General features: G+C 39.7%; 5 protein-coding genes across 5 annotated transcripts; 4 read left to right on the top strand and 1 right to left on the bottom strand.

The window, feature by feature from the left end:
• The first annotated feature begins 3891 nt into the window (after positions 1–3891).
• On the top strand, positions 3892–4953 carry LOC120412332 (phosphomannomutase). The gene is made up of 2 exons (XM_039572732.2): positions 3892–4662; positions 4716–4953. Exons 1-2 carry the CDS (start codon positions 3899–3901, stop codon positions 4858–4860), a joined length of 909 nt encoding a protein of 302 aa, XP_039428666.1. The 5' UTR covers positions 3892–3898; the 3' UTR covers positions 4861–4953.
• Positions 4841–6040, bottom strand: LOC120412333 (methylglutaconyl-CoA hydratase, mitochondrial). The gene is made up of 2 exons (XM_039572733.2): positions 5853–6040; positions 4841–5797 (listed from the first exon to the last, which is right to left on the bottom strand). Exons 1-2 carry the CDS (start codon positions 5946–5948, stop codon positions 5009–5011), a joined length of 885 nt encoding a protein of 294 aa, XP_039428667.1. The 5' UTR covers positions 5949–6040; the 3' UTR covers positions 4841–5008.
• Positions 6041–6805: 765 nt separating this feature from the next.
• Positions 6806–8514, top strand: LOC120412331 (serendipity locus protein beta-like). The gene is made up of 3 exons (XM_039572731.2): positions 6806–7019; positions 7080–8159; positions 8223–8514. The coding sequence occupies exons 1-3, from the start codon at positions 6903–6905 to the stop codon at positions 8370–8372; spliced, it is 1347 nt and encodes a 448-aa protein (XP_039428665.1). The 5' UTR covers positions 6806–6902; the 3' UTR covers positions 8373–8514.
• Positions 8515–12453: 3939 nt separating this feature from the next.
• LOC120412328 (zinc finger E-box-binding homeobox 2-like) lies at positions 12454–16715 on the top strand. The gene is made up of 3 exons (XM_039572729.2): positions 12454–12638; positions 13129–13321; positions 15363–16715. Exons 1-3 carry the CDS (start codon positions 12613–12615, stop codon positions 16053–16055), a joined length of 912 nt encoding a protein of 303 aa, XP_039428663.1. The 5' UTR covers positions 12454–12612; the 3' UTR covers positions 16056–16715.
• Positions 16716–21226: 4511 nt separating this feature from the next.
• Positions 21227–22408, top strand: LOC120412329 (40S ribosomal protein S20). Its single transcript, XM_039572730.2, has 4 exons — positions 21227–21385; positions 21546–21698; positions 21949–22038; positions 22287–22408. Exons 1-4 carry the CDS (start codon positions 21383–21385, stop codon positions 22401–22403), a joined length of 363 nt encoding a protein of 120 aa, XP_039428664.1. The 5' UTR covers positions 21227–21382; the 3' UTR covers positions 22404–22408.
• Positions 22409–25826: the final 3418 nt, after the last annotated feature.

The raw sequence follows: 25826 nt of genomic DNA, 5'->3' as shown, positions 1-25826 counted from the left end.
TCCGGAACCCACTTCTCTCGATAACCAATGATTCGATGACCAGAAACCATCGAGAAGAGAGGTGCTTCACAATTCACTCAACTGTGGGGTGGCTAGGTGTGAGGATCGGCGTGGTGAAGTTATCTAACATGCTTCTCTTTCCAGTAGTTTCTTCTGATGGGTGCAGCAGCCGCCCCACCTCCCATTCACGCAAATGATCAAAGTGCATAGACTTTGACCACCTTGGTTGGTTATTCATTTTTGGATTGGTTTGGTGAGCCCAATTCCAGCGGCACGTTGAACCTTCTGGTGGCAATTGATGACCGTATGATTGACAGTAGTAACAGTTGCTGGTGGTTAAATTGCAAGACGTTTAGTAAAGTTAGGATTTGTCACAATATTTTTTACCATGTTTTAATACATTTTTTTTAAATAAAATTGAGCAAAAAACATGAACAATCTTTGTAGAAAAATTATTATTTTAATACTTGGAAGTTTTAAATCAGATTTTGACTACACCCATAACTGGGCATCGGCAAACGAGAGGATAAAGAGCACGATTCGGTAGTAAAATGGTACTGTGTGCGGACTGAGAGGATAAATCCCGAAATTACCGAGAGTACATTACTCATAGGTTCATCTTCAAAAAAAGTTCATCTATCAAAAAAAAGGTACCTGTACCGAGACTCGAACCCAAGACCTTCGGCATATTGAACCGTTCCTTTGCCGTATAGGCCACCATGGTTCGGTGACTAAGTGGCGGTCATTTGTCCATATAAGCCACTCAATAGGATGAACTGTTCCAATGAACGAATGAACACGCGAGAGGACTATACTCTCGCAAAATAGCACTTTCCTCACGTTTCTTTTCGTGAGGACTATACCCTCGTTCTTTAACTTTGGGTGTACATCATCACTTTAATATATTCTGATACTTTGTTCTTTAGTAATTTGAAAATTTAGATTTGAAATCTTTTTTTTTTATTCATGTTTTTGCATAATTCCAAAAAAAAAGCCTTCAAAAATAACTTTCTAAAAAGAGCTTATTAAGTTGTGTATACCGTGAAGATTCGATTATCCGACGTTTTGATTATCCGAAGTTCAATTATCGGTATTTACATGTTTTTATTTTCTTACTTTTAACATCAAATTCGAATGCTGCGACCCAATTTTGAGTCTAATTTGAATAGTTGGTTGTCTATTTAATTACAAAATGCATTTTTTTATGTTTCGTCACCACCATTTTGGCCGCCATATTGGATTTAAAAATATTAAATCAATTAAGAGTAGTTAATGGGTCATACTTAAGCTCAACAATCGAAAATAAGACAACAATCAACTTTTTTTTCGTGATTCAAACAATAATTAATAATTAATTATTATTGAATGGTAAAATTATAAAAATAGGTAAATGATGATGATGTTCCGTGCTTGAAACTTTAAGAAGAAAGATTATTTTTCAGACTCAAACAAAAAAACACTAAATTAAAAAATTAAAGGGATTTTATAGAATTTTAAATAAATTATTTCGCATTCCTTAATTTATATTAAGTATAAGCATTTTGACAGCCAGAACTATTTTGCAAATTCCGAGACAACAGGTAACTGAGCAATTCTCTGAGATTTCGGTCATTCGATTTTTTTTGTATTTTTTAATCCGGCTGAAACTTTTTTGGTGCCTTCGGTATGCCCAAAGAAGCCATTTTGCATCATTAGTTCGTTCATATAATTTTCCATACAAATTTGGCAGCTGTCCATACAAAAATGATATGTGAAAATTCAAAAATCTGTATCTTTTGAAGGAATTTTTTGATCGATTTGGTGTCTTCGGCAAAGTTGTAGGTATGGATATGGACTATACTGAAAAAAAATGATACAAGGTATAAAAAATTGGTGATTTTTAATTTCACTTTTTGTCACTAAAACTTGATTTGCAAAAAAACACTATTTTTATTTTTTTTTATTTTTTGATATGTTTTAGAGGACATAAAACGCCAACTTTTCAGAAATTTCCAGAATGGGCAAAAAATCTTTGACCGAGTTATGATTTTTTGAATCAATACAGATTTTTTCAAAAAATCGAAAAATCGGTCGCAAAAATTTTTCAACTTCATTTTTCGATGTAAAATCGAATTTGCAATCAAAAAGTACTTTAGTGAATTTTTGATAAACTGCACCGTTTTCAAGTTATAACCATTTTTAGGTAACTTTTTTGAAAATAGTCACAGTTTTTCATTTTTTAAAATTAGTGCCCATGTTTGCACACCTTTGAAAAAAATATTTTTGAAAAGCTGAGAAAATTCTCTATATTTTGCTTTATTGAACTTTGTTGATACGACCCATCGTTCTTGAGATATTGCCATGCAAAGGTTAAAAAACAGGAAAATTGATGTTTTCTAAGTCTCACCCAAACAACCCACCATTTTCTAATGTCGATATCTCAGCAACTATAAATCCGATTTACAACGTTAAAACATGAAACAGTTGTGAAATTTTCCGATCTTTCCGAAAAAAATATTTTCAAAAATTTTAAATCAAGACTAACATTTTAAATGGGCGTAATATTGAATGTTTGGCCCGTTTGAAATGTTAGTCCTGATTTAAAATTTTTGAAAATATTTTTTTCGAAAAGATCGGAAAATTTCACGAATGTTTCATGTTTTAACATTGTAAATCGGATTTATAGTTGCTGAGATATCGACATTAGAAAATGGTGGGTTGTTTGGGTGAGACTTAGAAAACATGAAATCTGTATTGATTCAAAAAATCATAACTCGGTCAAAGATTTTTTGCCCATTCTGGAAATTTCTGAAAAGTTGGCATTTTATGTCCTCTAAAACATATCAAAAAATAAAAAAAATAAAAATAGTGTTTTTTTGCAAATCAAGTTTTAGTGACAAAAAGTTAAATTAAAAATCACCAATTTTTTTTACCGTGTATCATTTTTTTTCAGTGTAGTCCATATCCATACCTACAACTTTGCCGAAGACACCAAATCGATCAAAAAATTCCTTCAAAAGATACATATTTTTGAATTTTCACATATAATTTTTGTATGGACAGCTGCCAAATTTGTATGGAAAATTATATGGACAAACTAATGATGCAAAATGGCTTCTTTGGGCATACCGAAGGCACCAAAAAAATTTCAGCCGGATTAAAAAATACAAAAATTAAAATTAAAGAAAAAAGACCGATTCCGTAGAGAACTGCTCAACTATTTTATAATACCCGCAGTGTTAAAAGGTACCTGGGAAGGCCAGTTATTGATTAACATTTCGAGCTTTGTGAAAAAGTAACCTGTTGGCTCGGAATTTGCAAAATAGTTCCAGTTGTCAAAATGCTTATCCGCCTTTTTTCGTGTTGCTCCACAAATTACCAAATGCATTTTCTCAATATATCATCACCAATCTTAAAGCTCCTCAAAGTAAATTAGGGCTCGACAATAGAAAATAAATCGTAATTCGGTTATCTAAAGTGATTTGTTTTCAAGGCCTTCGAATAATCGAGAGTGAACTGTTTTGAATTTACCTCTGATTTTCAAGCAAAAAAATATTTAATGTATTCAGATTTTTCTCAAGCTGCTTGATTTGATTTGATTAAGCAAAAGTCTTTTTTCCAATGATTAATATCTTTTTAGTTTTGAAATGTCATTAATTTGTATTGTACACATGGTTTGTTCAGTTTAAACTTAAAATAACATTACTACATTTTTCATGTTTTCAATCTGTCTTCAAGCAATCTTCTCACCCCTCGAAACAACCCCTCGTAAAAGCTCACTCACTTCGAAAGAGCACCCTTCACCAACACATTTGCAAATGCATACGAACATCTCAGTTCTTTACACGTGTCAGTAACCACGAACAAAGTATGACATATCGTTGGTAGCAATCGCTTGCACACAACTCAAAACGACACGATGACTACGATGGCCTGCCGACACTTGTTTACCCGGCTACTCAGAGTTTCAGCTCATAGAACTTGCATTCCGTATCATTCGTACTCAGCAACAGTCACCACAGGTTGTAGCAAGTTAAAATTTGATTACGCTGCGAAAAGATACTGCTCGATAATGGCGCTGAAACGGGACGAGATACTGCTTCTGTTTGACGTGGACGGCACGTTGACGAAGCCGAGGAACTGTATCGAAAAGGACTTTAAGGAGTTCCTGTATGGGGAGGTTCGTCCACGGGCCACCGTTGGGCTTGTGGGTGGATCGGATCTGGAGAAGATGATGGAACAGCTGGGCGGACGGGAGATTCTGGACAAGTTCGACTACGTGTTTCCCGAAAACGGGCTGATTCAGTTCGAGAAGGGTTCGGAGGCTGGGCGGGTATCGATCTCGGAGCACTTGGGAGAGGAGGTTTTGCAGAGGTTTTTGAATTACGTGTTACGGTATTTGTCGGAAGTGAAGATTCCGGTTAAACGTGGGACGTTTATCGAGTTTCGGAATGGGATGATGAACGTGAGTCCGATTGGGCGGAACTGTTCGCAGAAGGAGCGCAATGAGTTTGAGCAGTACGATAAGAAGCACCAGGTTCGACAGCAAATGATCGATGCGTTGAAGAAGGAGTTCAGCGAGGTTGATCTAACGTACAGTATTGGAGGACAGATTAGCTTCGATGTGTTCCCGAACGGGTGGGACAAAACGTACTGCCTGAGACACGTTACCAAAGGAACAAAGTAAGTATTGTTAAGTAGAATGATGTTCATTGTCTAACGATTGCTTTTTACAGCTTCAAAGAGATCCATTTCTTCGGAGATAAGACTGATCCCGGTGGTAACGACTACGAAATCTTCACCGATTCGAGGACGATTGGACACAAGGTAACCTCCCCGGATGATACCAAACGTCAGCTGATTGAACTGTTGAAGATCTGATCTCCAAAGCATTTATTGTCAACAACGGCTGTTAATATTACAAATTAAATCGTTTTAATAAAGAATGAAATCTACGCTTTGAGCAAAGAATTCAAATAAATGCACTTTTCTATCACATAATGTCCGTTTCGGTTCAACCTGAAATGCCTCATTCTCCGATAAACTTGGGCTTTCGCTTCTCGGCAAATGCCTTCAATCCCTCCAGACGATCCTTGGTTGGGATGATCTGGGCATAGCAAGCTTCTTCGATCGCACAACCCGTAGCAAGGTCGGCCTGCAGTCCCTTGTCAATTGCTTTCTTCGCCATGCGAACTCCAACCGGACCGTTCGGCACGATCTCCATCGCCAGCTTCAAAGCCTTCTTGTACGCAGCGTCCCCATCCTCGTTCGGCTTCACCGCGTAGTTCACGATCCCCAGCTCCTTAGCCTCCTCACCAGTGATCTGTCTAGCTGTGAAGATCAACTCCTTCGCGATCGCCGGGTTCAAGATCCTCGGCAGTCGCTGAGTTCCTCCAGCCCCCGGAATGATCCCCAGCTTGGTCTCCACCAGTCCCAACTTCACATTCCCAGCCACAACCCTCATATCGCAAGCCAACGCCATCTCCAGCCCACCTCCAAGTGCCGGGCCGTCGATCGCCGCAATCACCGGTGCCGGCAGCTGCTCGATGCTGCTCATCATCTGGCGCAGCTTGGACACGAACCGGCCAACGTCCTGCGGACTCATCGTGGCACGTTCCTTCAAGTCCGCACCAGCGCAAAAGATCCCCGGCACCAGGCTGCGCAGGATCACAACCCTGACGTTCTTATCGTGCGCCAACACATCGATCGAGTCCAGCATCTGGTTGACCAGCGACTTGCTGAACGAGTTGCGGGCTTTGGCACGGTTCAGCCCGAGCACGGCGATACCCTGCTTGTCCCCTTCGGTCAGGTAGGTGAGCTGTGGAGGGTTTGAGGTCAGGGTTTGTTGACACTTTGAATTTTGGGTGAAATACCTGCAGTTCTTGGGTGCTACTCGGAGTGCACAGAGTACGGAACAGCGTACGGCTTGGGCCGAATTTGGGCACGACTCTGGCAAAATTTGGCAACATTTTGCGCGGTTTAATTTGGCAAATTTGGAGAGTAAATATTTGAGGATACAATGATCCTTTCACTGCAACACTTACATAAGCTAATATTCATAAATTAAAGTTGGTACACGTTGAATCAGAATGAGTAAGTTTAAGCATATGTTTAATAATTTTTTGATTTTTAAAGCTCTCGATTTTTTTTAAGGCTCATAATAAATTGTTGATATATTTTTTTTAATATTAAACCAAAATAGCCAAAAAAAATTTTTTTTTGCTATTTTAAGTGTACTTCATAAAACACAGGGCTGTTAAATTACATTCTTCAATTCAATACCTCAGGTTTGGAATCAGCACTCCTGGCGAATACGATTTTTTAAACAATTCAGGGGATGAGACTTGAAGTTATTTGGGAAAATATGATTAAAATGTAGTGAAGATCATTTTAACTATTTTCTACTAAATTCAAGTGTTCACTCCAGGGACTCATTTAATCAAGAACGTTTGAATAAGCAAACAAAAGAATTATCGTAGTTCATGCTCAAACTCAATCCATTTCAACGAGCCGTCTTTGCTCCTAACTTTACGCAGTAGGCCTGGCCAATTAAAAAAATGATTATGATCTACCTATATAGACTGGCTTCGCATGTTTAGATTAAGAAAGAGTGATGTATGTTACATAAAATCTCCATTATGAATTATGTATACAGACTGATATAGATATACGTGAGTTATACTCTTATAACGAGCCAAATAAATGTGAAAATGCTCAGTTAAAAACTTCACACAAGCTCGAAAAGCTTGTCCACATTTTGTGTATGCACTAACAACCCTGCACATATGCATGATAGCTTTCAAAAGCAGCTGTCAAGTATACAACTTGTTGTTGTTGCAAATGCAGATAGTTCGCTTGGCTTGGCAGTTTTTTAAGACATGCACCAAACATTCCGTTTATATTAGTTTATTCTTCGCACAAAAATGGCAACAGCAAACAAAAAATGCAATTTTTGCGCCGACAAGAAGCAACCAACAACGGACGTATCCGAAATGACACCCCTGTTCCAAAGCGTTCTGGCGAAGCACTTTTGGTTCCAGGTAAGTTTCCAAAACAGCAAAAAAATAGAGCGCTAACTGTAACTTCCCCGTATCCAACAGGAATCCGAACTGCTAACCTTCCAGATGTGTTCCGCCTGTTCACTGAAAGTGATGGACTTTCATCTGTTTTACTCCAATGTGGAGAAGCTTCATGCGGAGAAATGTCTGGAGGAAGTACCGGAAGAGAGCGAAGACGTGGTCGTCAAGGACGAGCCACTGGAATCGGAACTCGATGCTGAGCAAAACTTGTACGGTGAAGGCGGTGAACAACTGATCGTCGGTGATTTGGCGTTTGAGATTGTTGATGTTGGTACTAAGGCGGAACCATTTGAGGAGGTGAACATAAAACCGGAAGAGGTAAAGCAGGAGGAGGTCGAAGAACCTGAGAGTTTGCTGATCAGCAACAACAATGATACCATGACCTTTGACTGTCTCAACTGCGACAAGGGATTCGAGGACAAGAAAATTATGGAACTCCACATGAAGATCGTACATGGCGATGGATCAAATGCACAAACCTGCCCAAAATGCGCACAGCTGGAGGAAGTGTTGCGAGATGTGTTGGAGCAAGGTCACGCTGAAGTTTCCAAATCGTCTTGTCCGGTCCAGTGCGCAGTCTGTGACGGACGACTGCAGAACATGGCAAGTCTACAGAGACACCTGGCTTGGCACTGGGGAGAGGCCTGTGGCAAGTGCAGAAAGAAACCAAAGAACTTCAAACCCAAACCAGGCAACAATAACGAACCGGCAAAAGACACACCACAAGCCAAAGCCTTCATGTGTCCCTATTGCGATAAGGACTACGGCCATATAAACTTCCTCAAGCATCACTTGAAAACCTATCACGAAAATACCCCGCCGGACGGTTGTCAAAGATGCAAAGCGCTGGAACAAGCGCTGAAGGACGTTTCGGAGCAAGACCACTCGGAAGGGTCCGGCCGCGTACAGTGTGGCGTCTGTAACGACTGGTTGATGAGCGTGGCCAGCTTGCAGCGGCACCTGGCTTGGCACCAGTCCGAACCTTGTGAAAACTGTCGGCGAGGTCGCCGGGTGGTTGAAGCTGCCCTGAAACAGCACGTTAACGCGCAGAAGGTGCATAAAGTCAAGAGAATGGCTACGGACGCGACTTCCCAGGCGGCGGTAAAACCAAATTCACAAATCAGTAAAGAAATTCGACTTAATTAATTCTTACTAAATTTTCAGAAAAGGACCAAATCCGACGAGGTCAGCATCAAGCACATTTGCGTGTACTGCGGGCTGTGCTTCGATATCTACGCGGAGCTTGTCAAGCACCAGGTGGACGAGCATCCGAGGCAAAGGCATTGCAAGTACACTTCGATTACGTCCAACTGAAGCTGAGCTAAGTAACGATTAGCTGAGTGACCTGATCACCGAAAACATGAGGCCTTTGGGAAGCTTTTGTAAGAAACCTTTTTATTCTAAATGTAAATATTGATTTTGTAAAAATAAAAGTTCTTAAAACTGTTACGCGTTAGTTACTGTCCTTGTTACTAATTTGAACTATGTAGAACACTGAGGAACTTGAAATTTCATACATACAGAAAAAATTAAACATATGAATGAAACGGAAACAAATCAGTTTTAATTCGATTCTCTTAAAAAATAGCCCAAAAATTTTAGTTATAAAAGTAAGCGAGTAAAACGTTGTATACTTTATATTCAAGATATTCTGTTTCACAATGAAAAAAAATATCTAAGGATCTTGCAATTTTTTGGACAACTTAGAAGATCTCTTTAAATCTAGCGTGCACAAAAAGTGAAAATTTTGAATCAAAGTTTTCTGAAAAAAAGTACCAAAGTTGACCTGTTGATACCATCAAAACTGAAAAAATTAAAAATGGTGGAAAACCTTTAATTTTAAATTTGTTTTTGATGCATGTTGCGCAAATAAAAACATGTTGCTCAATTTTTGCATTGAGCGAATATTTTAACTTAGGAGCAATTCTCTACGAAATCGGTCTTTTTTCTTCCATTTTAATTTTTGTATTTTTTAATCCGGCTGAAACTTTTTTGGTGCCTTCGGTATGCCCAAAGAAGCCATTTTGCATCATTAGTTTGTCCATATAATTTTCCATACAAATTCGGCAGCTGTCCATACAAAAATGATGTATGAAAATTCAAAAATCTGTATCTTTTGAAGGAATTTTTTGATCGATTTGGTGTCTTCGGCAAAGTTGTAGGTATGGATACGGACTACACTGGAAAAAATAATACACGGTAAAAAAAAATTTGGTGATTTTTTTATTTAACTTTTTATCACTAAAACTTGATTTACAAAAAAACACTATTTTTAATTTTTTTTATTTTTTTATATGTTTTAGAAGACATAAAATGCCAACTTTTCAGAAATTTCCAGGTTGTGCAAAAAATCACTGACCGAGTTATGAATTTTTTAATCAATACTGATTTTTTCAAAAAATCGAAATTTTGATCGTAAAAATTTTTCAACTTCATTTTTCGATGTAAAATCAAATTTGCAATCAAAAAGTACTTTACTAAAATTTTGATAAAGTGCATCGTTTTCAAGTTATAGCCATATTTAAGTGACTTTTTTGAAAATAGTCGCAGTTTTTCATTTTTTTAAATTAGTGCACATGTTTGGCCAGTTTTGAAAAAAATATTTTTGAAAAGCTGAGAAAATTCTCTATATTTTGCTTATTCGGACTATGTTGATACGACCTTTAGTTGCTGAGATATTGCAATGCAAAGGTTTAAAAACAGGAAAATTGATGTTTTCTAAGTTTCACCCAAACAACCCACCATTTTCTATCGTCAATATCTCAGCAACTAATGGTCCGATTTTCAATGTTAATATATGAAACAATTGTGAAATTTTCCGATCTTTTCGAAAAAAATATTTTTGGAATTTTCAAATCAAGACAAACATTTTAAAAGGGCGTAATATTGAATGTTTGGCCTTTGTGAAATGTTAGTCTTGATTTGAAAATTCCAAAAATATTTTTTTCGAAGAGATCGGAAAATTTCACAAATGTTTCATATATTAACATTGAAAATCGGACCATTAGTTGCTGAGATATTGACGAAAATGGTGGGTTGTTTGGGTGAAACTTAGAAAACATCAATTTTCCTGTTTTTAAACCTTTGCATTGCAATATCTCAGCAACTAAAGGTCGTATCAACAAAGTCCAAATAAGCAAAATATAGAGAATTTTCTCAGCTTTTCAAAAATATTTTTTTCAAAACTGGGCAAACATGTGCACTAATTTAAAAAAATGAAAAACTGCGACTATTTTCAAAAAAGTCACTTAAATATGGCTATAACTTGAAAACGGTGCACTTTATCAAAATTTCAGTAAAGTACTTTTTGATTGCAAATTTGATTTTACATCGAAAAATGAAGTTGAAAAATTTTTACGACCAAAATTTCGATTTTTTGAAAAAATCAGTATTGATTAAAAAATTCATAACTCGGTCAGTGATTTTTTGCACAACCTGGAAATTTCTGAAAAGTTGGCATTTTATGCCTTCTAAAACATATCAAAAAATAAAAAAAATTAAAAATAGTGTTTTTTTGTAAATCAAGTTTTAGTGATAAAAAGTTAAATAAAAAAATCACCAAATTTTTTTTACCGTGTATTATTTTTTTCCAGTGTAGTCCGTATCCATACCTACAACTTTGCCGAAGACACCAAATCGATCAAAAAATTCCTTCAAAAGATACAGATTTTTGAATTTTCATACATCATTTTTGTATGGACAGCTGCCGAATTTGTATGGAAAATTATATGGACAAACTAATGATGCAAAATGGCTTCTTTGGGCATACCGAAGGCACCAAAAAAGTTTCAGTCGGATTAAAAAATACAAAAAAAATCGAATGACCGAAATCCTAGAGAACTGCTCTAATGTTTCTTTATGGTCACTAAATCATCCTCGTTCATCCGGGTTCCGATCAACGATGATATAGGAAGGGCTTTGAAAATCACAAAACAATCAATTAAGACACACACAATTCACACAAAAAAAAATCACTTTTCACTCTGAATATTTATTCTAAAGGTTTTAACCTCACTATCGTGTTCATGAGAAAAAAATTATATAGGTTTAGAAATTTTGGTTTATTCTTTTAGTTCACGAGATATTGAAGTTAAAAGGTTTTATTTGATTCGTTTTGTGTTCATTTTGGTATCTTCATCATTTTTGGAAAAATTTTTACCAGGAGGGGAGGGAAAGGTTCCAAAAATCCAAATTGTTGCGTTACGTAATAAAAGAACGCTCCCTTTGTCTTATTTTTGTTTGTTGAGCTTCAGTATGACCCCTAAACTACTCAAAAGTATTTGAGAATGTTTAAATACAAGATGGCGGCCAAAATGGCGATGCTGAAATAATGAAAAAATCCATTTTTTAATTTAATTAGCTATCAACCATTCAAATTTGACTAAAATGGAGTCGCAGAACTCGAATTGGATGTTAGAAGTAAAAAAAAACAAAAGATTAATTTTTTGTTTGTGATTCGATTATCCGAAGTCCAATACAAACCTTCGGATAATCGAACTTTGGATAATAGAAACATCGGATAATCGAAGCTTCGGATTATCGAGTCTGGACTGTACTATTAAAAATGGCAAAATATCAATGATTTTGTGTAAATATTTTTTCCTAAACTTTATCGTCTGTGATCTCTAAATTCTAAATTTATAAAAAGTCTTTATTTGATTAAAAATAAATTTATAATCATTATGCAATACACTGAATAGTCCACAATATTACAGTTTTAGTCAATAATCTTAGTCTTTAGGGAGCAAAAAATATTGTGAAGTTTGTAATTAGTACGAAATAAAACACCGGATAAACCAGCATATTGTAAAGAATTTAGTTTTCCCTATGCAAGCACCTAAGCACCTTCCACATGGAAATAATAGTTTTACATTTGACAAATATCCTATTTAGACTAAAATAATTAAAGTGAAATTGGTTCTTCTCAAGACAGTATATTCTATCTTTGTATTATACTACTTAAACTAAAGAAAATCTTGTTTTTAATGTGAGGTTTTGAAATCAATTGAAAATGAAATCAATCAACACATCGCAATTTAATATTTCTCCAGCGAATGAAGACAAAACCTTTCACAAATTATGAATAAAAAAAACATTGAATTAAATCTAATCATGAAAACCTTGTGTTGCTACATTGAAAATCCATTAAAAAACTTTCGCGCCTGCCGCCAAAATATATCCCACAAAAGCCTACTTTCTCTCGTTCTCCCTCTCTCTTTCCCGTCCAGAACATTACCAACGGAACCCTACAACGGCTCTCGCCACACACATTTTTCCTCCCTTCTAATAAGAAAGAAGAAAAAAAAAGCGAAAGTTTCCTCTTCTTTTTTCCCCTCTCACAATTCCCATTCGCACTCACACCGTGTCACAGCCCCATCAGCGTACAGCCATAGCCACAGTGCTGACGGACTGTGAAAGGAGGAAAAAACGCGAACCGTCGCGGTCGTCGTGTCGTCGTCGTCGTCTCCGTGGTTTATTTACAAACCACCAAGGCCCAGAACCTTGCCAAAGTACCACGGAACGGGTTGCAGTGGCGCGCTCCAGCCTGCCGGTGATGGATGCAAGCCGACACGGGACCAGGTAAGTCCGGAAAAAGTGGTCGTTTTTGGAAAATTTTCCAGCCCCGGAATCTTCTCAGGGCAGGCCAAGAGAACAAAGATGTCGAAATCAATTTTCTCTCCACACACTCGCTTTGCGCTGCTCGTTCGCTGTTCTTTCTTCCTTCTTCCTTGTCCACACTGCTCTGTGTGTGCGCTCTGGCTGTACAAACGAAGCAGCGTCGTGCTTGCCTTGCCCTCATAGCTAGATATACTTCGTGTGTTGTGTACAGAGAACGAAGAGCGCGCGCGAATCGTTCCCATGCGCTCACTCCCATTGTTGATTCTATACCTTGTCTCTGTTGCACACCCTTCTCTTTGCTTCCTTGCTTTGCCTCCTCCTCCTCCTCCTATCTCTTCATCGGCCGCTCGTGCTCGATTCTCAGCGCGTTTTTATTGTACACATTCAACAATTCCACCGCCACAAGTCTATTACGGACTTTCCCGCTGACTCGAGGTTTTGTTTGTTTTAGGAACGAACCCACCGCCCATCACCAGACGCCGCCGCAATCCGAGGACGATGAGGCGGACGAAGCGGTCCGGATCGTGCCCCGGAAGTGTCTCATGTGCTTGCAGCCGTACGACGAGCTGGGCTCGGTCGCGACGGAATCACCGGACGAGCTGAAGCGGATAGTGGACAACATCTACAAGATTGCCAAAATTCAGGTGAGCATGGTGACATCGAAGCAACCCATGGTTGCACGGAACTTCGTGAGATTGTTTTTGACATGTGGTACTTAGTCTGGGCTCCTCAACAATCAGCTGGAAAAGTCTGAATCGTTGAGCGAGTTGTAAGCAGGGTTTGAGTGGGACAAAAACTGCGATTTAGCTGACGGTGATTGCTGAAGGTGGAACCGGTCATCGATGAAGACTGCGAAAACTATGTCTACCGGTCAATTGTCTTTTTGTTGTATCACCCTGGACTAGTTGACGAGTCAAACAAGCTTCTAGCAACCATCACAGCAACCCAGTGCTGTCGTCAAAGCTTTTTCGTCCTTTCCAATTCTGACACTTGCACGAATCCTGACCTCTGGACAAAATACGTTACAGTCGGCGTCGGGGGCATCCGGAATCATGCAAGATCTTGAAGAGTATAGCGGTACCAATTCTCAAAACATCGGCCTACTGATAGAGCGGTTCTATCAGCATAAGCCACATTCCGTCAAGCTGACAAGTCCTAAGATTTTGTCAACCTGATGGAGGGCATTCCAAATAGAATGAATTCTAGACAAACTCAGCCGATCAGAGATTCCTAGGATCGTGAGCGAGTGGCAGAAGAATTAGCGGATCACTACTCATCACGGGTTACTTGAATACATGCAGCTAATTCAGTACGCTGTTTAAGGAGGCTTGTTAGAAAGTGAAATAAGTTTACACAATCTGTCACCCAATCAAGAGGGAAGCAAATAAACTCAGCTCTCTACGAAATACAACATTGGAGACGAGGAAAAAGTCTGATGTTTCTCTTTGAAGGAACGTTCACCCCAACATGAAACAACAAAACGAGTCTAGGTGCTACCGATGCAGCTTCCAGCCCATCGGAATCCAGGGCATGGCACGAAGAACATCTCCACTGGTACTGTTCGCGATACCTCATTGCATGAAGATGGTGAGCAGGTATCATTCCATGTCGCACCCTGTGCTAGTCTTAAGGGGTGTTGCGCACCCTGGTCTAACGAAGCAACCTATTAATGAAATCGAAGCAATCATTGAAACGGTTAACCACTCTTCACCATTTCCTTATTGTCACTCGATCAAGACGGAAGCAAATAAACTCAGCTCTCTACGAAATACAACAGTAATACAGAGAACGTTGACAATGAATTCAACGGAAACAAAATCCGGGAGAAGTATGGGAACCAAGATCGAAAATCCCCCATGTCTCACCGTATGTAGCTGCAGATGGCGACAAGTAGAGTTGAACAATATCGTACACTTGGAACAGCTCGTTAATGCCAGCAACGATACTAACAATACAGCAATTTCCCGACCACTTAACGCAGATGAACTTGTACAAGACACGTGTCTATTCTGTGGAATACAACCTAACACAGCTCAAGTTGTGTGGTTAAGGTGCATAAAACATGTACTGCACGCTGCTGTTAGATCCGAGATATTTTGGCAACGTATTTATTCTATAAAACGGAGCGGAATGTAATTATATCGGGCACCTAATGTTGGCATATCAGCAGTTTGATATGCGTTTTCAACCAATATCAAGTAATAAATAGCTTTATGGGAAGTGAGCAAGCATGTTTCAAACAGAAACTTTGCAAAAAAATGCTTTGAATAGTGAGAATCTAAAAATTCCTTGGAATTACGACCGAATCCTTTCTGAACCTGCCAGACTTACGAGAATTTCCCCAAAGTTGAAAACTCACCGAAATTTTCCTCCTGAAAACTGGTTGGACGTGTTCGGATGTGATGTCGGCATATTCCGTGCATGAGGTAGACTCCGTTTTCACTTATAAATGATATGAATGACTTTGTGTACTGAACGATGGGGAAAGATAGTTGAGCTTAGATGACTCCTTCTCACTGCATGTTGGATTTGGAATCAGCGTCCTTAATCTGGCTACGATGATCTGCTCGTTTACTGGCTTGCACGTAATGAGCGACCTCCTTTTGTTGTCTGCTTCTGTGGGATATTCTTGAAGAGGACATCTGAAAAGAGAAAGAGAAATAACCGTTAACATTCCACCAACAGGTCACCCCAACCGGCGGCAAGATCGAACCCCTGTGCAGCAGTTGCCGCGCCAAGCTGGGCTTCGACTTTGACGAGGACGCGTACTACGAGATGCTGCGCAAGATGTACAGCGAAACTAGTCCCGGCACAACAACCCACCACCAGACGACAACAATGACGGCGGCGTCCCCTACAGCAATGATGGCCAACGGCGGACTTCCGGTGCACATCGGGCTGCTTCCGCTGGAGAATCCCGACTCCCCCACCGGATCCCTGCTGGACACGGCCTGCGGGACGTTCGTCGTGACCGAACTAGCGCCGGAAGACCCCACGGACAAGTCCGATCTGAAGTGCGTCATCTGCTCGAAGGTGTTCAACTTCAAGTCCACGCTTCGGTTGCACATCCGGAGTCACCACAACACGACGATCCGCGAACCGGAACCGCACAAACCCACCCGGAAGCCGCGCATGTACGAGTGCGTCGACTGCAGCATGAGCTTCAAGCTCAAGTACGACTACGACAAGCACCAGGCCATCCACAACCGGTCGAACCTGTTCCAGTGCGAGATCTGCTTCAAGCTGTTCAAGCACAAGTCCTACTACATGATGCATCGGAATGCGAAACGCTGCAAGGCGGTTCCGCTGAATCTGAGCACCCGGGCCGATCGCGACCTCGGGACTTCCCTCAACGATGGCATCCGGAACACCAGCTAGAAACTCCCTTCGTTTATTTTGCCATACGCGACCACCACACCCAACAACTCACGCAGTATATGTACGTGTTTTAACTATTATTAGCATTGGTAGAGTTACTAATAGATGTATTTGAAGCAGCACCGGGCAGCGCCAATTGGAACATTATTAATAATATTCGTTAGTCAAATCGTGTTTAAGTTCCTTTACGCAAGTGTCCACCCCGGCACTTTCTATTCATTTAAGTCCCACCGACTTGAAACTGTAATCCGATTGATACCAAAAACAAAACGTTATTATTGTTATTTATTTTTATAAACAAAACAAAAATCTTTATTTATTTTATCAAAGTTTAAAACATCCAACCGCGCTAGCCCACCATGCGCTTCGCAACCAACGTTTTCTGGTCTCTTCGTTTTAGTCACTATTTGTAATTGGAAAAGCGGTTAACCACTAACAAAAAAAAAAAAAAAGATAAATTCATCACAAACCCACAATAGCAAAAAAAAAACCGGTAGCGTTTAAATCTTAGTCGTGTAAGTCAAGAAACGAAAACATATAACACTCACACAACAACTATTTATCATCTCTTCTGGTATTCCTACGAAAAAAAAACAAACAAACAAAACAAAACTACTATTAGTATTCGATTTGTAAGAGGAGAAACAATAAAAACAAAAAGCTAAAAGGCCATGTCTGGGAATTTAAGAAGAAAAAAAAGTTTCTACAACTCTGTGTGGAAGGTGTGAATTCGAAAATAAAAATGTGTCATTGTGATTAAACGAATTGTGAAGAAACAAAGAAAAAAAAAACTGCAAACATTTAAAGAGAAACATATTAGGATCCTAAACTTTTACCTTTCAGATTAAAAGAAGAAAACACAAACAAGGAAAAACCTTTATCTACGATAAATGATTTTTACAAACCAAAAACAAGAGTATTTATTTATTTGAAAGAAACGTTTTTTTTTTAAGATCAATATTATAACAAATATGATGTCGATTTCTGGAAAAGTCAGAGAAATCCTAGAAACACCAGGGAATTTAATTTGGCATGGAAAAGTGATAGAATTATACGCTGGGATTAACATGTTAGGCTTTATCGAAGCTGCCACAACCGCTATAAAACCTATCAGCCAAAACCAACATTAAAACTACATAGTCGTTACAAACTCTCCAGAACCTCGATAAACCCCACTTAAAACCCAAAGGACCTCCGCAAAAGGTTGTATAAAACCCACATAGGAGCTCAAGGCTTTACAACTGAATCCTAACAACCTCCATAAAACCATGATAAAACCTTTATAAAACCTTGTTAGGAGTAAGGGAAAAATGACATTTCATACGTCTCCATGCGTCTTATGACAAACAGATTTTATTCTGGCAAAAAAATGTCTTCGTCTTGCCAAATGAAATAATGTTGTTGAAAATTGCGATGATGACATGATAGATATTGTAGGGAGTTAAAATAATTTCAAAGCTTATTCCTCGCAATTGGTGGCTCAAATTCTGCTGCGGTTGAAATTTTATCGGTAAATGTGGGGGAGATAGAGCCAAAAAAATCAACTCGCTTTATCAAAAATATTTATATTACAATCACAGCTTGTAATGAATTTTTTTTATTCGCATTTTTTCGCAAAAAAATGTTTTAAATTATTTTTGAACTTCTATGGCAATGCTAACGATGTCAGAAATTTATAATAATTGTGTGTTTTCATCGAATTTTAATCATATTCATGCTTTTTCATTTTTTTCTGCCAAGATGGCGGTCAATTATATTCAATCAGACCACGCGTTTGCTATTTGGCTGCGTTAAATGCTCTTTTAGGAGCTTATGGTTTTAAGTGAGCTTTCTGCATGTCTAATGGCATTTGACAGCTACAACACCTTTGGTTTTAAAGAAGCATGCGATAAAACCGTTTGGCATGGCATTGCCATCTGGTTTTCAAGCCTTTATTAAAACTTCCATGAAAACCTCATTGAAGCCAGTCGGCTTTTATTTCTGGAGCAACATTTGAAATGGGCGGTACGACATTGCTCTTACGGCCTTTGATTACACGCGTTTAAATGGGACGAAATGCCGTAAGAGCAATGTCGTTCCGCACTTTTCACTTACGATTTCTGGAGCAACACGAGAAAAGAGCGGATAAGCATTTTGACAGCTGGAACTGTCAAAATGCTTATGCGCCCTTTTCTAAAAGTGGTTCAAAGTGACTTGAAATATCATCCGATATTTGAGAAACTTTTGTCAAGTTTATTAGCAAGGTACCATCCATTACCCACGTGGATACTTTTTTAAAATCTCAGACCCTTCCCCCTCCCCTCGCCCCACAGGTGTCCACGTGGTTTATGGATGGTCCCTAAACCAAGTCCGCCTTACCTCGTCTGGCCGGCTGACCACCGTTCAGGTTCAACAGAATCGTTACTGATCACAAAACACTCTTTTCGAAATAAATTCCGTATTACCCAGAAAATAACACACTTTTGCACTATTCATCAACAAAACATTTCATCCAAAGTTTCAAAAAACTGCAAAATTTGGCAAGACCAGCCGAAAAGTTCAAAATTGTACCGTCCAAATTTCGCGCCAAACGAAAGTAGACGGACGCAGCCAGCTCTAAACAGAATTTGCACTGATAGAAATTTTCAAACAATTCAATTTTGTTTGTAATTTGTTGTTTTATTGGGTACGACCTGGGTTAAGAATAGAGAAAATGCGTTACGTGATTTTCGAATGATCCCACTTTGTTTACATTTACTAAGTAGGAGGATGTTCAAGCACAAGCATGACTTTTTTTCTTACTGCTAAATTAGCTGTTTTATTATCAGTTGCGGCGAGGGTGTAATTCTGCGATGTCGCAGATAAATTCCCTGTCTGATTTTGGAATACTGCAGCTTTTTCTGATCCAATGAAAAACATTGCTAATTCTAGCGAAGCTGATCCAACAAACAGAAAGGATTTTCACTAAACCAGGGTATCAAACGGAATCAAATAATAAATACAGCTTCTGGATGGATACAACCGCATTGAATCCATAAACAACTCTAATTCATAATTATTAAAAAAATACGATCTCGCTTTCAACTTTCTAAAGGTTTCTTGACTTCAGCCACACATTTTTCATTATGGCAAAAATAAAATATTTTTTTTAAAGATCGATCACAATACTTTCTACTTTTGGCGAACAGTAAATTGGTTCCACTTTGACAGTTCAAAATTGAGGCCATTTTGCGAACCACTCTTCAGCACCCAGGGTACGACGGTTAAACTATGTATCAGGGCAAGGAGGGAACTAGCCATTTGATTTTGTTGTTTCTGTACAAGTCTGGAGTTTTTTGTTTTTTAAAGGTCCAATAAACCAAAATTTCAGTTTTTGCTTTTTGGGTGTTTTTTAATACCCCTGACCCAACCTTTTCAAAAAAAAAAAATCCAAAAGTCAATATTTAGAAATAAAACAGAGTTCCAAAATTTTTAATCGATGATGATAATATCTTATTTTTAATGTCTTGGAAATAATTGGTCCGATTTTTAATCAAATAAAAAACTTTATTTGAAGGACCACTTAAAAATAATAAAAACTCAAATGAAATTTTACTAAAGTTTTCCAACAAAAAATATTTTTAGATTACTAAAATCACTTACATTTTAAAAGGACTCAACATTTTTCATAAAAAAAATATTGGGAAAACGATTCATCTCACACGCAAAATCCACATAACACAGATCTGTGTAAAAAAATTACACAGATTGTTGAACATGTTCTAGCTGTCAAAACTGTGTAGTTCACAGATTTGCGATCAGCTTTCGTTTCAAATCTGGGTAAAAACCAAATCACTTAAGATGGCGACTTTCATGCAGCTCCGAGAAAGATGGGTAAGTTCTTTCTCGTGATTTTTTCCATGAAGTATTGTTAAATTGTCTTTCTCTTTTAGATTTTTTAACATTTCGGCCATCGGCTCAAATAAAAAATCAGTCCCAGATTGGATTATCAACTTTTCAGGTAATGCATCTCATGAAAAAAAGCTTACCTTTATTCTAGCCTATCACGATTTTTATTCCAGATTGGTAGCTTTTCTTATCGATGTCCTGCTTAGTGTGATGCAGAAGCGCCAGGCTTGCCCGCTGCGAAACTATCCGCATCAGCTATTCCCTCGGCTATTCCATTCCTACAGAGGAGGAGTTCCGGAGACAACACGAGCAAACGGATACTGCGGCTCCTTCAAATGTTTATTATGTTTGACATCTCAGACTTAAAGGCTAGTCTGCAGATCGGAAGGAAAGGGGTCAAGAAATAGCTTTACGAACGGCAGGACAAAAGAGAGGGAACGTTTTCTTGGGGCTTTTCTTCACCCTCTCTGGCTTGCTTTCGCTACCGCTGCTTGAATTTTTTCTTGACCGGTTTCTTCCGAAGTGCATACTTTACATAAGCTAATAAAATTTGCTTTATTTTACCTTATTATTTCAACTGATTTCAACATATATATTCAAAATCATTTTCAAAATCAAAAACATATTTTATATTCTACCCAGATTCTATGTAAAATTTTACACAGTTTGCCTAAAAAAAATTACACAGATTTGACAGACGCGGTTTTGGTGTTATAAGGCTTTCTAGTCAGAAATTTACCAATACATTCAAAGTATGTTTACATTACAGCTGGACGATTGTTTGCATCAGGTTTCCTATCTCTTTCTAGCAAAAGTTTTTTGTCAGGTGACTTCTAGCTGGTTTTTTTGACTGACCGCACGATATGTCAGCCAACATACTTCGCAGGCTGTGAAAGCTCGAGCTCGATCATTGTTTGCATCAGGACACTGTGACGAGAAGTTCTTCATTTTTGGGTTAAGTTATATTTTTTTCACTGGACCTAAAAAGCCTTATGTGAATTTTGCATGCAAGATTCATCTTCACTCAAAGTCAGAAGTATCCCTCAAAAGGGTACTTCCAATCCTCAAAAAGGATATTTTACATCCTTTTTTAAAGTTCACCCGGCGTCACTCTTTTAAAAGGGTATGTCAAATTCAGTACATTTTCGATACCCTTTCAAAGGGTGACGATGGGTGAACTTGAAAAAAGGATACTTTTTACTTTGAGTGTTGATTTTCAGTTGATTGACTGGCAACGTCAAGGGCTGCGTCCTTTACTATTATTTTCAACGAATCACCCCCCGCAAGCAAAAACGCAAAAGTTTGCGTTTCTCCTGTGCTCGCGGTTTGACATTTCGTCCCTCGACTCGTCCATTTCGTTTACTGCCACCGCAGAGTAAAGTTTGGACTGGTTCAGCGCTGGTCAAAAAAGTTTGATTATCTCGACCAGGACAAGTGAAAATCCACGAAAATCGTGCAAAATGGTAATTTGAGTGTTCCTCTTTTTAGATAAGAAGTGAAATGTAAGTTGTTTGTGCTTCTTTTCATGGTTTAAATCAAGCTTTTCTCATGGAGTAAATTTTGTTAGGTTATGTTTCGGATGTTTCACACGTGTAAACTTTTTTTTTTCTCCACTTCCGACAGGCCGCCACTGGAAAGGACATCGAGAAGCCCGTTGCCGAGGCCGCGACCGTTCACCGGATCCGCATCACGCTGACCTCGCGCAATGTCCGCAGCCTGGAGAAGGTGTGCGCTGACCTGATCAGCGGCGCCAAGAAGCAGAAGCTGCGCGTTAAGGTAAGGGGACCTGTTGTGGACCTAAAACAGTTTGGATAGCATTTACCTGGGGGGCCTCGGATGCCTTACTGGAATGTCCTTTGCCCTAGTTAAGTAGATGCGACAGTAAACAAATTATTTCGATTATTTTTTTGTGATTTTATTATTGGTCACTTAAAATTCGAGGAAATTTTACAGTTCAACACAAACATTATAAATAGGCTTGTACTAAGTGTTTCAACAAAACTAACAATTTCTTCTTTTCATCTAGGGCCCGGTTCGCATGCCGACCAAGATCCTGCGTATCACGACCCGTAAGACGCCTTGCGGTGAGGGTTCCAAGACTTGGGATCGTTTCCAGGTAAGAAATCTAAAAACATCCCTAATTTAAGCTAAAAGTAGGCAGACTATTAAACCAAAGTGGCCGTCATCTACCCTGGATGCCATTTATGAAAGTTGAGCCGAGATCAAACTGTTCCTCGTCATAGTGCTTGATCGATGTCTAAAAATCAATTCAGGTCTCTAATGGTTCAGACAAACTCTCACTTCCCCTCTAAATCCATTGTCTTCAAAGTCACTAATTTTCCGTCTCTTCTCATCGTTTTTCAGATGCGCCTGCACAAGCGTATCATCGATCTGCACTCGCCGTCCGAGATCGTCAAGCAGATCACCTCGATCAACATCGAGCCCGGTGTAGAGGTCGAGGTCACCATCGCCGACCCTTAAGCTGGGAAGGTCAGCCACCACGATCCACGGATGGTGAAGGCAGATTCCCGGTGATGGCCGGGGCGGTAGAGAGCGTAAAAGGTCCGAAGCGGATCTTTGAAGGCTTTGCTGCTCCGGCAAGCGCTGGGCGTTGGCAACGCCATCACGCGAGAATAAACTTTTTATATTAAAAAGTTTCACAAAACAAAACACAAATAAAAATCCAAAAAAAAAAAAAACGGAATCTGCAACATGTTTTTCGTTTGTTGAAAGAAATTCCACAAACCTGATTGAATCTGAATTTTTCAATCAGTTTGATAGACATTCTGACGTAGGATTACTTCTTACTCGAAGGTAACGGTAACCCTAATCCGAAGGTTCTGAAATACTGCGTCTGTTTTCAAACGCTTATTTTCCTTCCGACACGAATTGGCACGATTTCTGCTCCAATCGATTTTATTTATTTAGCAATTTTCCATAAAACTTTCTTAAATTTTTAAAATTTAAATTTCCATTTTTTTAAGTTTAGTTTTAAATTTCAAAAACTCAAATATAAACTGCTATGGGTTTCAAACTTCATGGTTTTTTATACGTAAAGTGAAAAGAGGTATTATCTGGACAGCAGGGTGGACACTCAAGTCGGGAATTCGCCAAAAATCGGTGAAAAGTCGGGAATTCCAAGCATACTTGATTAAAAATTATTTGTTAGGGTCATCCATAAACCACGTGGACACTTTTTTGGAATTTTTTTTGAAGCTTTTTGAAATTCTGTAATTTTTCGAATTTGGTAATTTTGAAATTGTAATTAATATAATCGCTCAATATTTATTGTTTGCTGTATTTAAAAATGCCTTGTGTAGGGATTATGGGTTGCAGGATTGAATATGTAATAAATTATTAAAACGGTATTTATTATAAGATTGATATAATTCATAAATAAGAGTTTAGAGCGCAACAAAAAGTGCGCACCTTCATGAAAATTGCCTTGTTAGCTGATTGCGGATGGAGTGCGAGAGCGCCCTAGCGAGCTGCGAGAGAGAACAACAAGCGAGAAAACAACGAGATGCGCGCGGCTGGCGAAAGAGAGAATGAAGATTGTCAAATCAGTTTTGTGGTTAATTTCTGTGGAATAAGACGTGTTGTTTGTTAATTGCAAAATATCTGTGTTTTTATTATAAAAGAAAGTCCCCGATCACGACAATGGCACAGTCCGGTAAGTCGAACCTTTTGATTCATGAAAGATCATTTGTTTTGCTTGAATTGTTGTGTTGTGAAATCCAACAGTTAGCACTCTGTGGCGCGTTGCGAGGGCCATGCGTAGAGGTTCCGTTCCGAACGAGAGTGTGGAAAAATCGGACAAGTGGATATTGGATTTCGCCAAGAAGGTGTGCCCGGACTCGGTGCCGACACAACCATCATTCGACGTTGTTGATGGGAGCGATGCTAATCCTCCCTTCTCGATGGTAGAGCTCTCCATAGCACTATTGACGGGCAATAACACTGCTCCTGGTCCGGACAAGATCAAGTTCAGCTTGCTGAAAAATCTTCCGGACGTCGCCAAGCAGCGTCTGTTGAAACTGTTCAACACGTTGGTGGAGCAGAACGTAATTCCACACGAATGGCGACAGGTCCGGGTGGTTGCCATTCAAAAGCCCGGTAAGCCGGCATCCGACCACAACTCGTATCGTCCAATCAGCTTGCTGTCGTGTCTACGCAAGTTGCTGGAGAAGATGATCCTCGACCGCCTCGAACCATGGATGGAACGAGAGCACTTGCTGTCAGACACGCAGTATGGCTTCCGGAGAGGCAAGGGAACAAGCGACTGTCTAGCTTTGCTGGCCACAGGAATCGACATAGCCCGTGGTAAAAAACAGCAAATGGCTTCTGTCTTCCTAGACATCAAGGGTGCATTCGATTCAGTCTCCATCGATGTGTTGGGAGTAAAGCTGCGGCGGAGCGGTCTCAATCCGACGATGTGCAACTTCCTCATCAACCTGTTGTCAGAAAAACACATGCACTTTGTGCAAGGTGATCTGGCAATCACCCGGATAAGTTACATGGGTTTGGCACAAGGCTCACGCCTTAGTCCATCCATGTATAACTTCTACGTCAGCGACATCGATGATTGCTTGACCGGAGACTGCACCCTTATACAGTACGCAGATGACGCAGTGGTTTCAATCGCTGCCAAGAAAGAAGTCGATCTGCTAGAACCCTTGCAAGATACTCTGAACAACTTGGCCCATTGGGCAGTTGGAAAGGGTATTGAATTCTCTCCGGAGAAGACGGAACTGGTCGTTTTTACGGGGAAGCATGAACCGCCGCAGCTCATTCTTTCTCTCTCGGGAAAGACTATCGAGCAGTCGGACCACTTCATGTACATGGGTACCATCTTTGATCAGAAGGGAACATGGGGGAAGCACATTAACTACCTGAAACAAAAGTGCCTGCAAAGAACTAATTTTCTGCGCAGTGTCTCTGGCAACCGGTGGGGTGCTCATCCTTCTGACATGCTTCGACTGTACAAGACAACGATACTCTCGGTGCTGGAATATGGCAGTTTCTGCTTCCAAACAGCTGCAAAATCACGCTTGTTGGTTCTCCAGCGGATACAGTACCGAAGTCTTCGCATTGTCTTGGGATGCATGCACTCAACTCACAACATGACCCTCGAGGTCTTGGCGGGAGTGTTGCCTCTGCGAACTCGTTACTACGAACTGTCTTACCGGTTCCTGATCCGGTGTGATTACAGGAATAAACTGGTAATTGACAATTTTGAAACGTTGCTGAACCTTCACGTTGAGTCTCGGCGCATGCTTCTATATTATGACTTTATGTCATCGTGGGAGTGGAGCCCGAGCACAACGGTACAGCGCACGCCTCCGTTAACCAGCAGCACCCGGATTGGCTTCGACACGTCCATGAAAGCCGATACTCGCGGTATCCCAAACCATCTTCTGCGGGGAGTTGTACCGTCGATCTTCGCATCAAAGTACAGCCATGTTCCTCCAAACAACAGATTCTTCACCGATGGCTCCAAGCTCGACGGCTGTACGGGCTTCGGTGTTCATCATGAATCTTATCAGCTGTTCTTTAAGCTGAAGGACCCGAGTTCGGTTTACGTCGCAGAGTTAGCCGCGGTTTACTGCGCACTGCGAATCATCGAGACCATGCCACCTGACCACTACTTCATCTTCACCGATAGCTTTAGCTCTGTTGAGGCTATCCGGTCTCTGAAGCCGACCAGGGAGTCTGCGTTTTTCCTCACGGAAATACGCAAGACTTTAAACAACCTGGCGGCTCAGTCCTTCAGCATCACGGTGGTATGGGTCCGCGCTCATTGCTCGATTCCGGGTAATGAGAAAGCGGACTTGCTCGCCAAGAAGGGTGCTGAGAGTGGTGACATTTTTGAAAGGCCAATTAGCCTACAAGAATGCTACGGTT

This window comes from Culex pipiens, chromosome 2, assembly GCF_016801865.2.
Source record: "Culex pipiens pallens isolate TS chromosome 2, TS_CPP_V2, whole genome shotgun sequence".
Lineage (NCBI taxonomy): Eukaryota > Metazoa > Arthropoda > Insecta > Diptera > Culicidae > Culex > Culex pipiens.
Note: the sequence above shows the minus strand (reverse complement) of the source record. Positions and strands in the feature narration are given on the sequence as shown.

Excerpts from the sequence above, each read along its gene's own strand:
- LOC120412332 (XM_039572732.2), top strand. The coding sequence starts at position 3,899 with ATGACTACGATGGCCTGCCGACACTTGTTTACCCGGCTACTCAGAGTT. Across the intron at positions 4,663-4,715 it reads CACGTTACCAAAGGAACAAA|CTTCAAAGAGATCCATTTCT; the intron begins GTAAGTATTGTT and ends TGCTTTTTACAG.
- LOC120412333 (XM_039572733.2), bottom strand. The coding sequence starts at position 5,948 with ATGTTGCCAAATTTTGCCAGAGTCGTGCCCAAATTCGGCCCAAGCCGT. Across the intron at positions 5,798-5,852 it reads GTAGCACCCAAGAACTGCAG|CTCACCTACCTGACCGAAGG; the intron begins GTATTTCACCCA and ends AACCCTCCACAG.
- LOC120412331 (XM_039572731.2), top strand. The coding sequence starts at position 6,903 with ATGGCAACAGCAAACAAAAAATGCAATTTTTGCGCCGACAAGAAGCAA. Across the intron at positions 7,020-7,079 it reads CGAAGCACTTTTGGTTCCAG|GAATCCGAACTGCTAACCTT; the intron begins GTAAGTTTCCAA and ends CGTATCCAACAG. Across the intron at positions 8,160-8,222 it reads ACGCGACTTCCCAGGCGGCG|AAAAGGACCAAATCCGACGA; the intron begins GTAAAACCAAAT and ends CTAAATTTTCAG.
- LOC120412328 (XM_039572729.2), top strand. The coding sequence starts at position 12,613 with ATGGATGCAAGCCGACACGGGACCAG. Across the intron at positions 12,639-13,128 it reads GCAAGCCGACACGGGACCAG|GAACGAACCCACCGCCCATC; the intron begins GTAAGTCCGGAA and ends TGTTTGTTTTAG. Across the intron at positions 13,322-15,362 it reads ACAAGATTGCCAAAATTCAG|GTCACCCCAACCGGCGGCAA; the intron begins GTGAGCATGGTG and ends TTCCACCAACAG.
- LOC120412329 (XM_039572730.2), top strand. Across the intron at positions 21,699-21,948 it reads AGCAGAAGCTGCGCGTTAAG|GGCCCGGTTCGCATGCCGAC; the intron begins GTAAGGGGACCT and ends CTTTTCATCTAG. Across the intron at positions 22,039-22,286 it reads AGACTTGGGATCGTTTCCAG|ATGCGCCTGCACAAGCGTAT; the intron begins GTAAGAAATCTA and ends ATCGTTTTTCAG.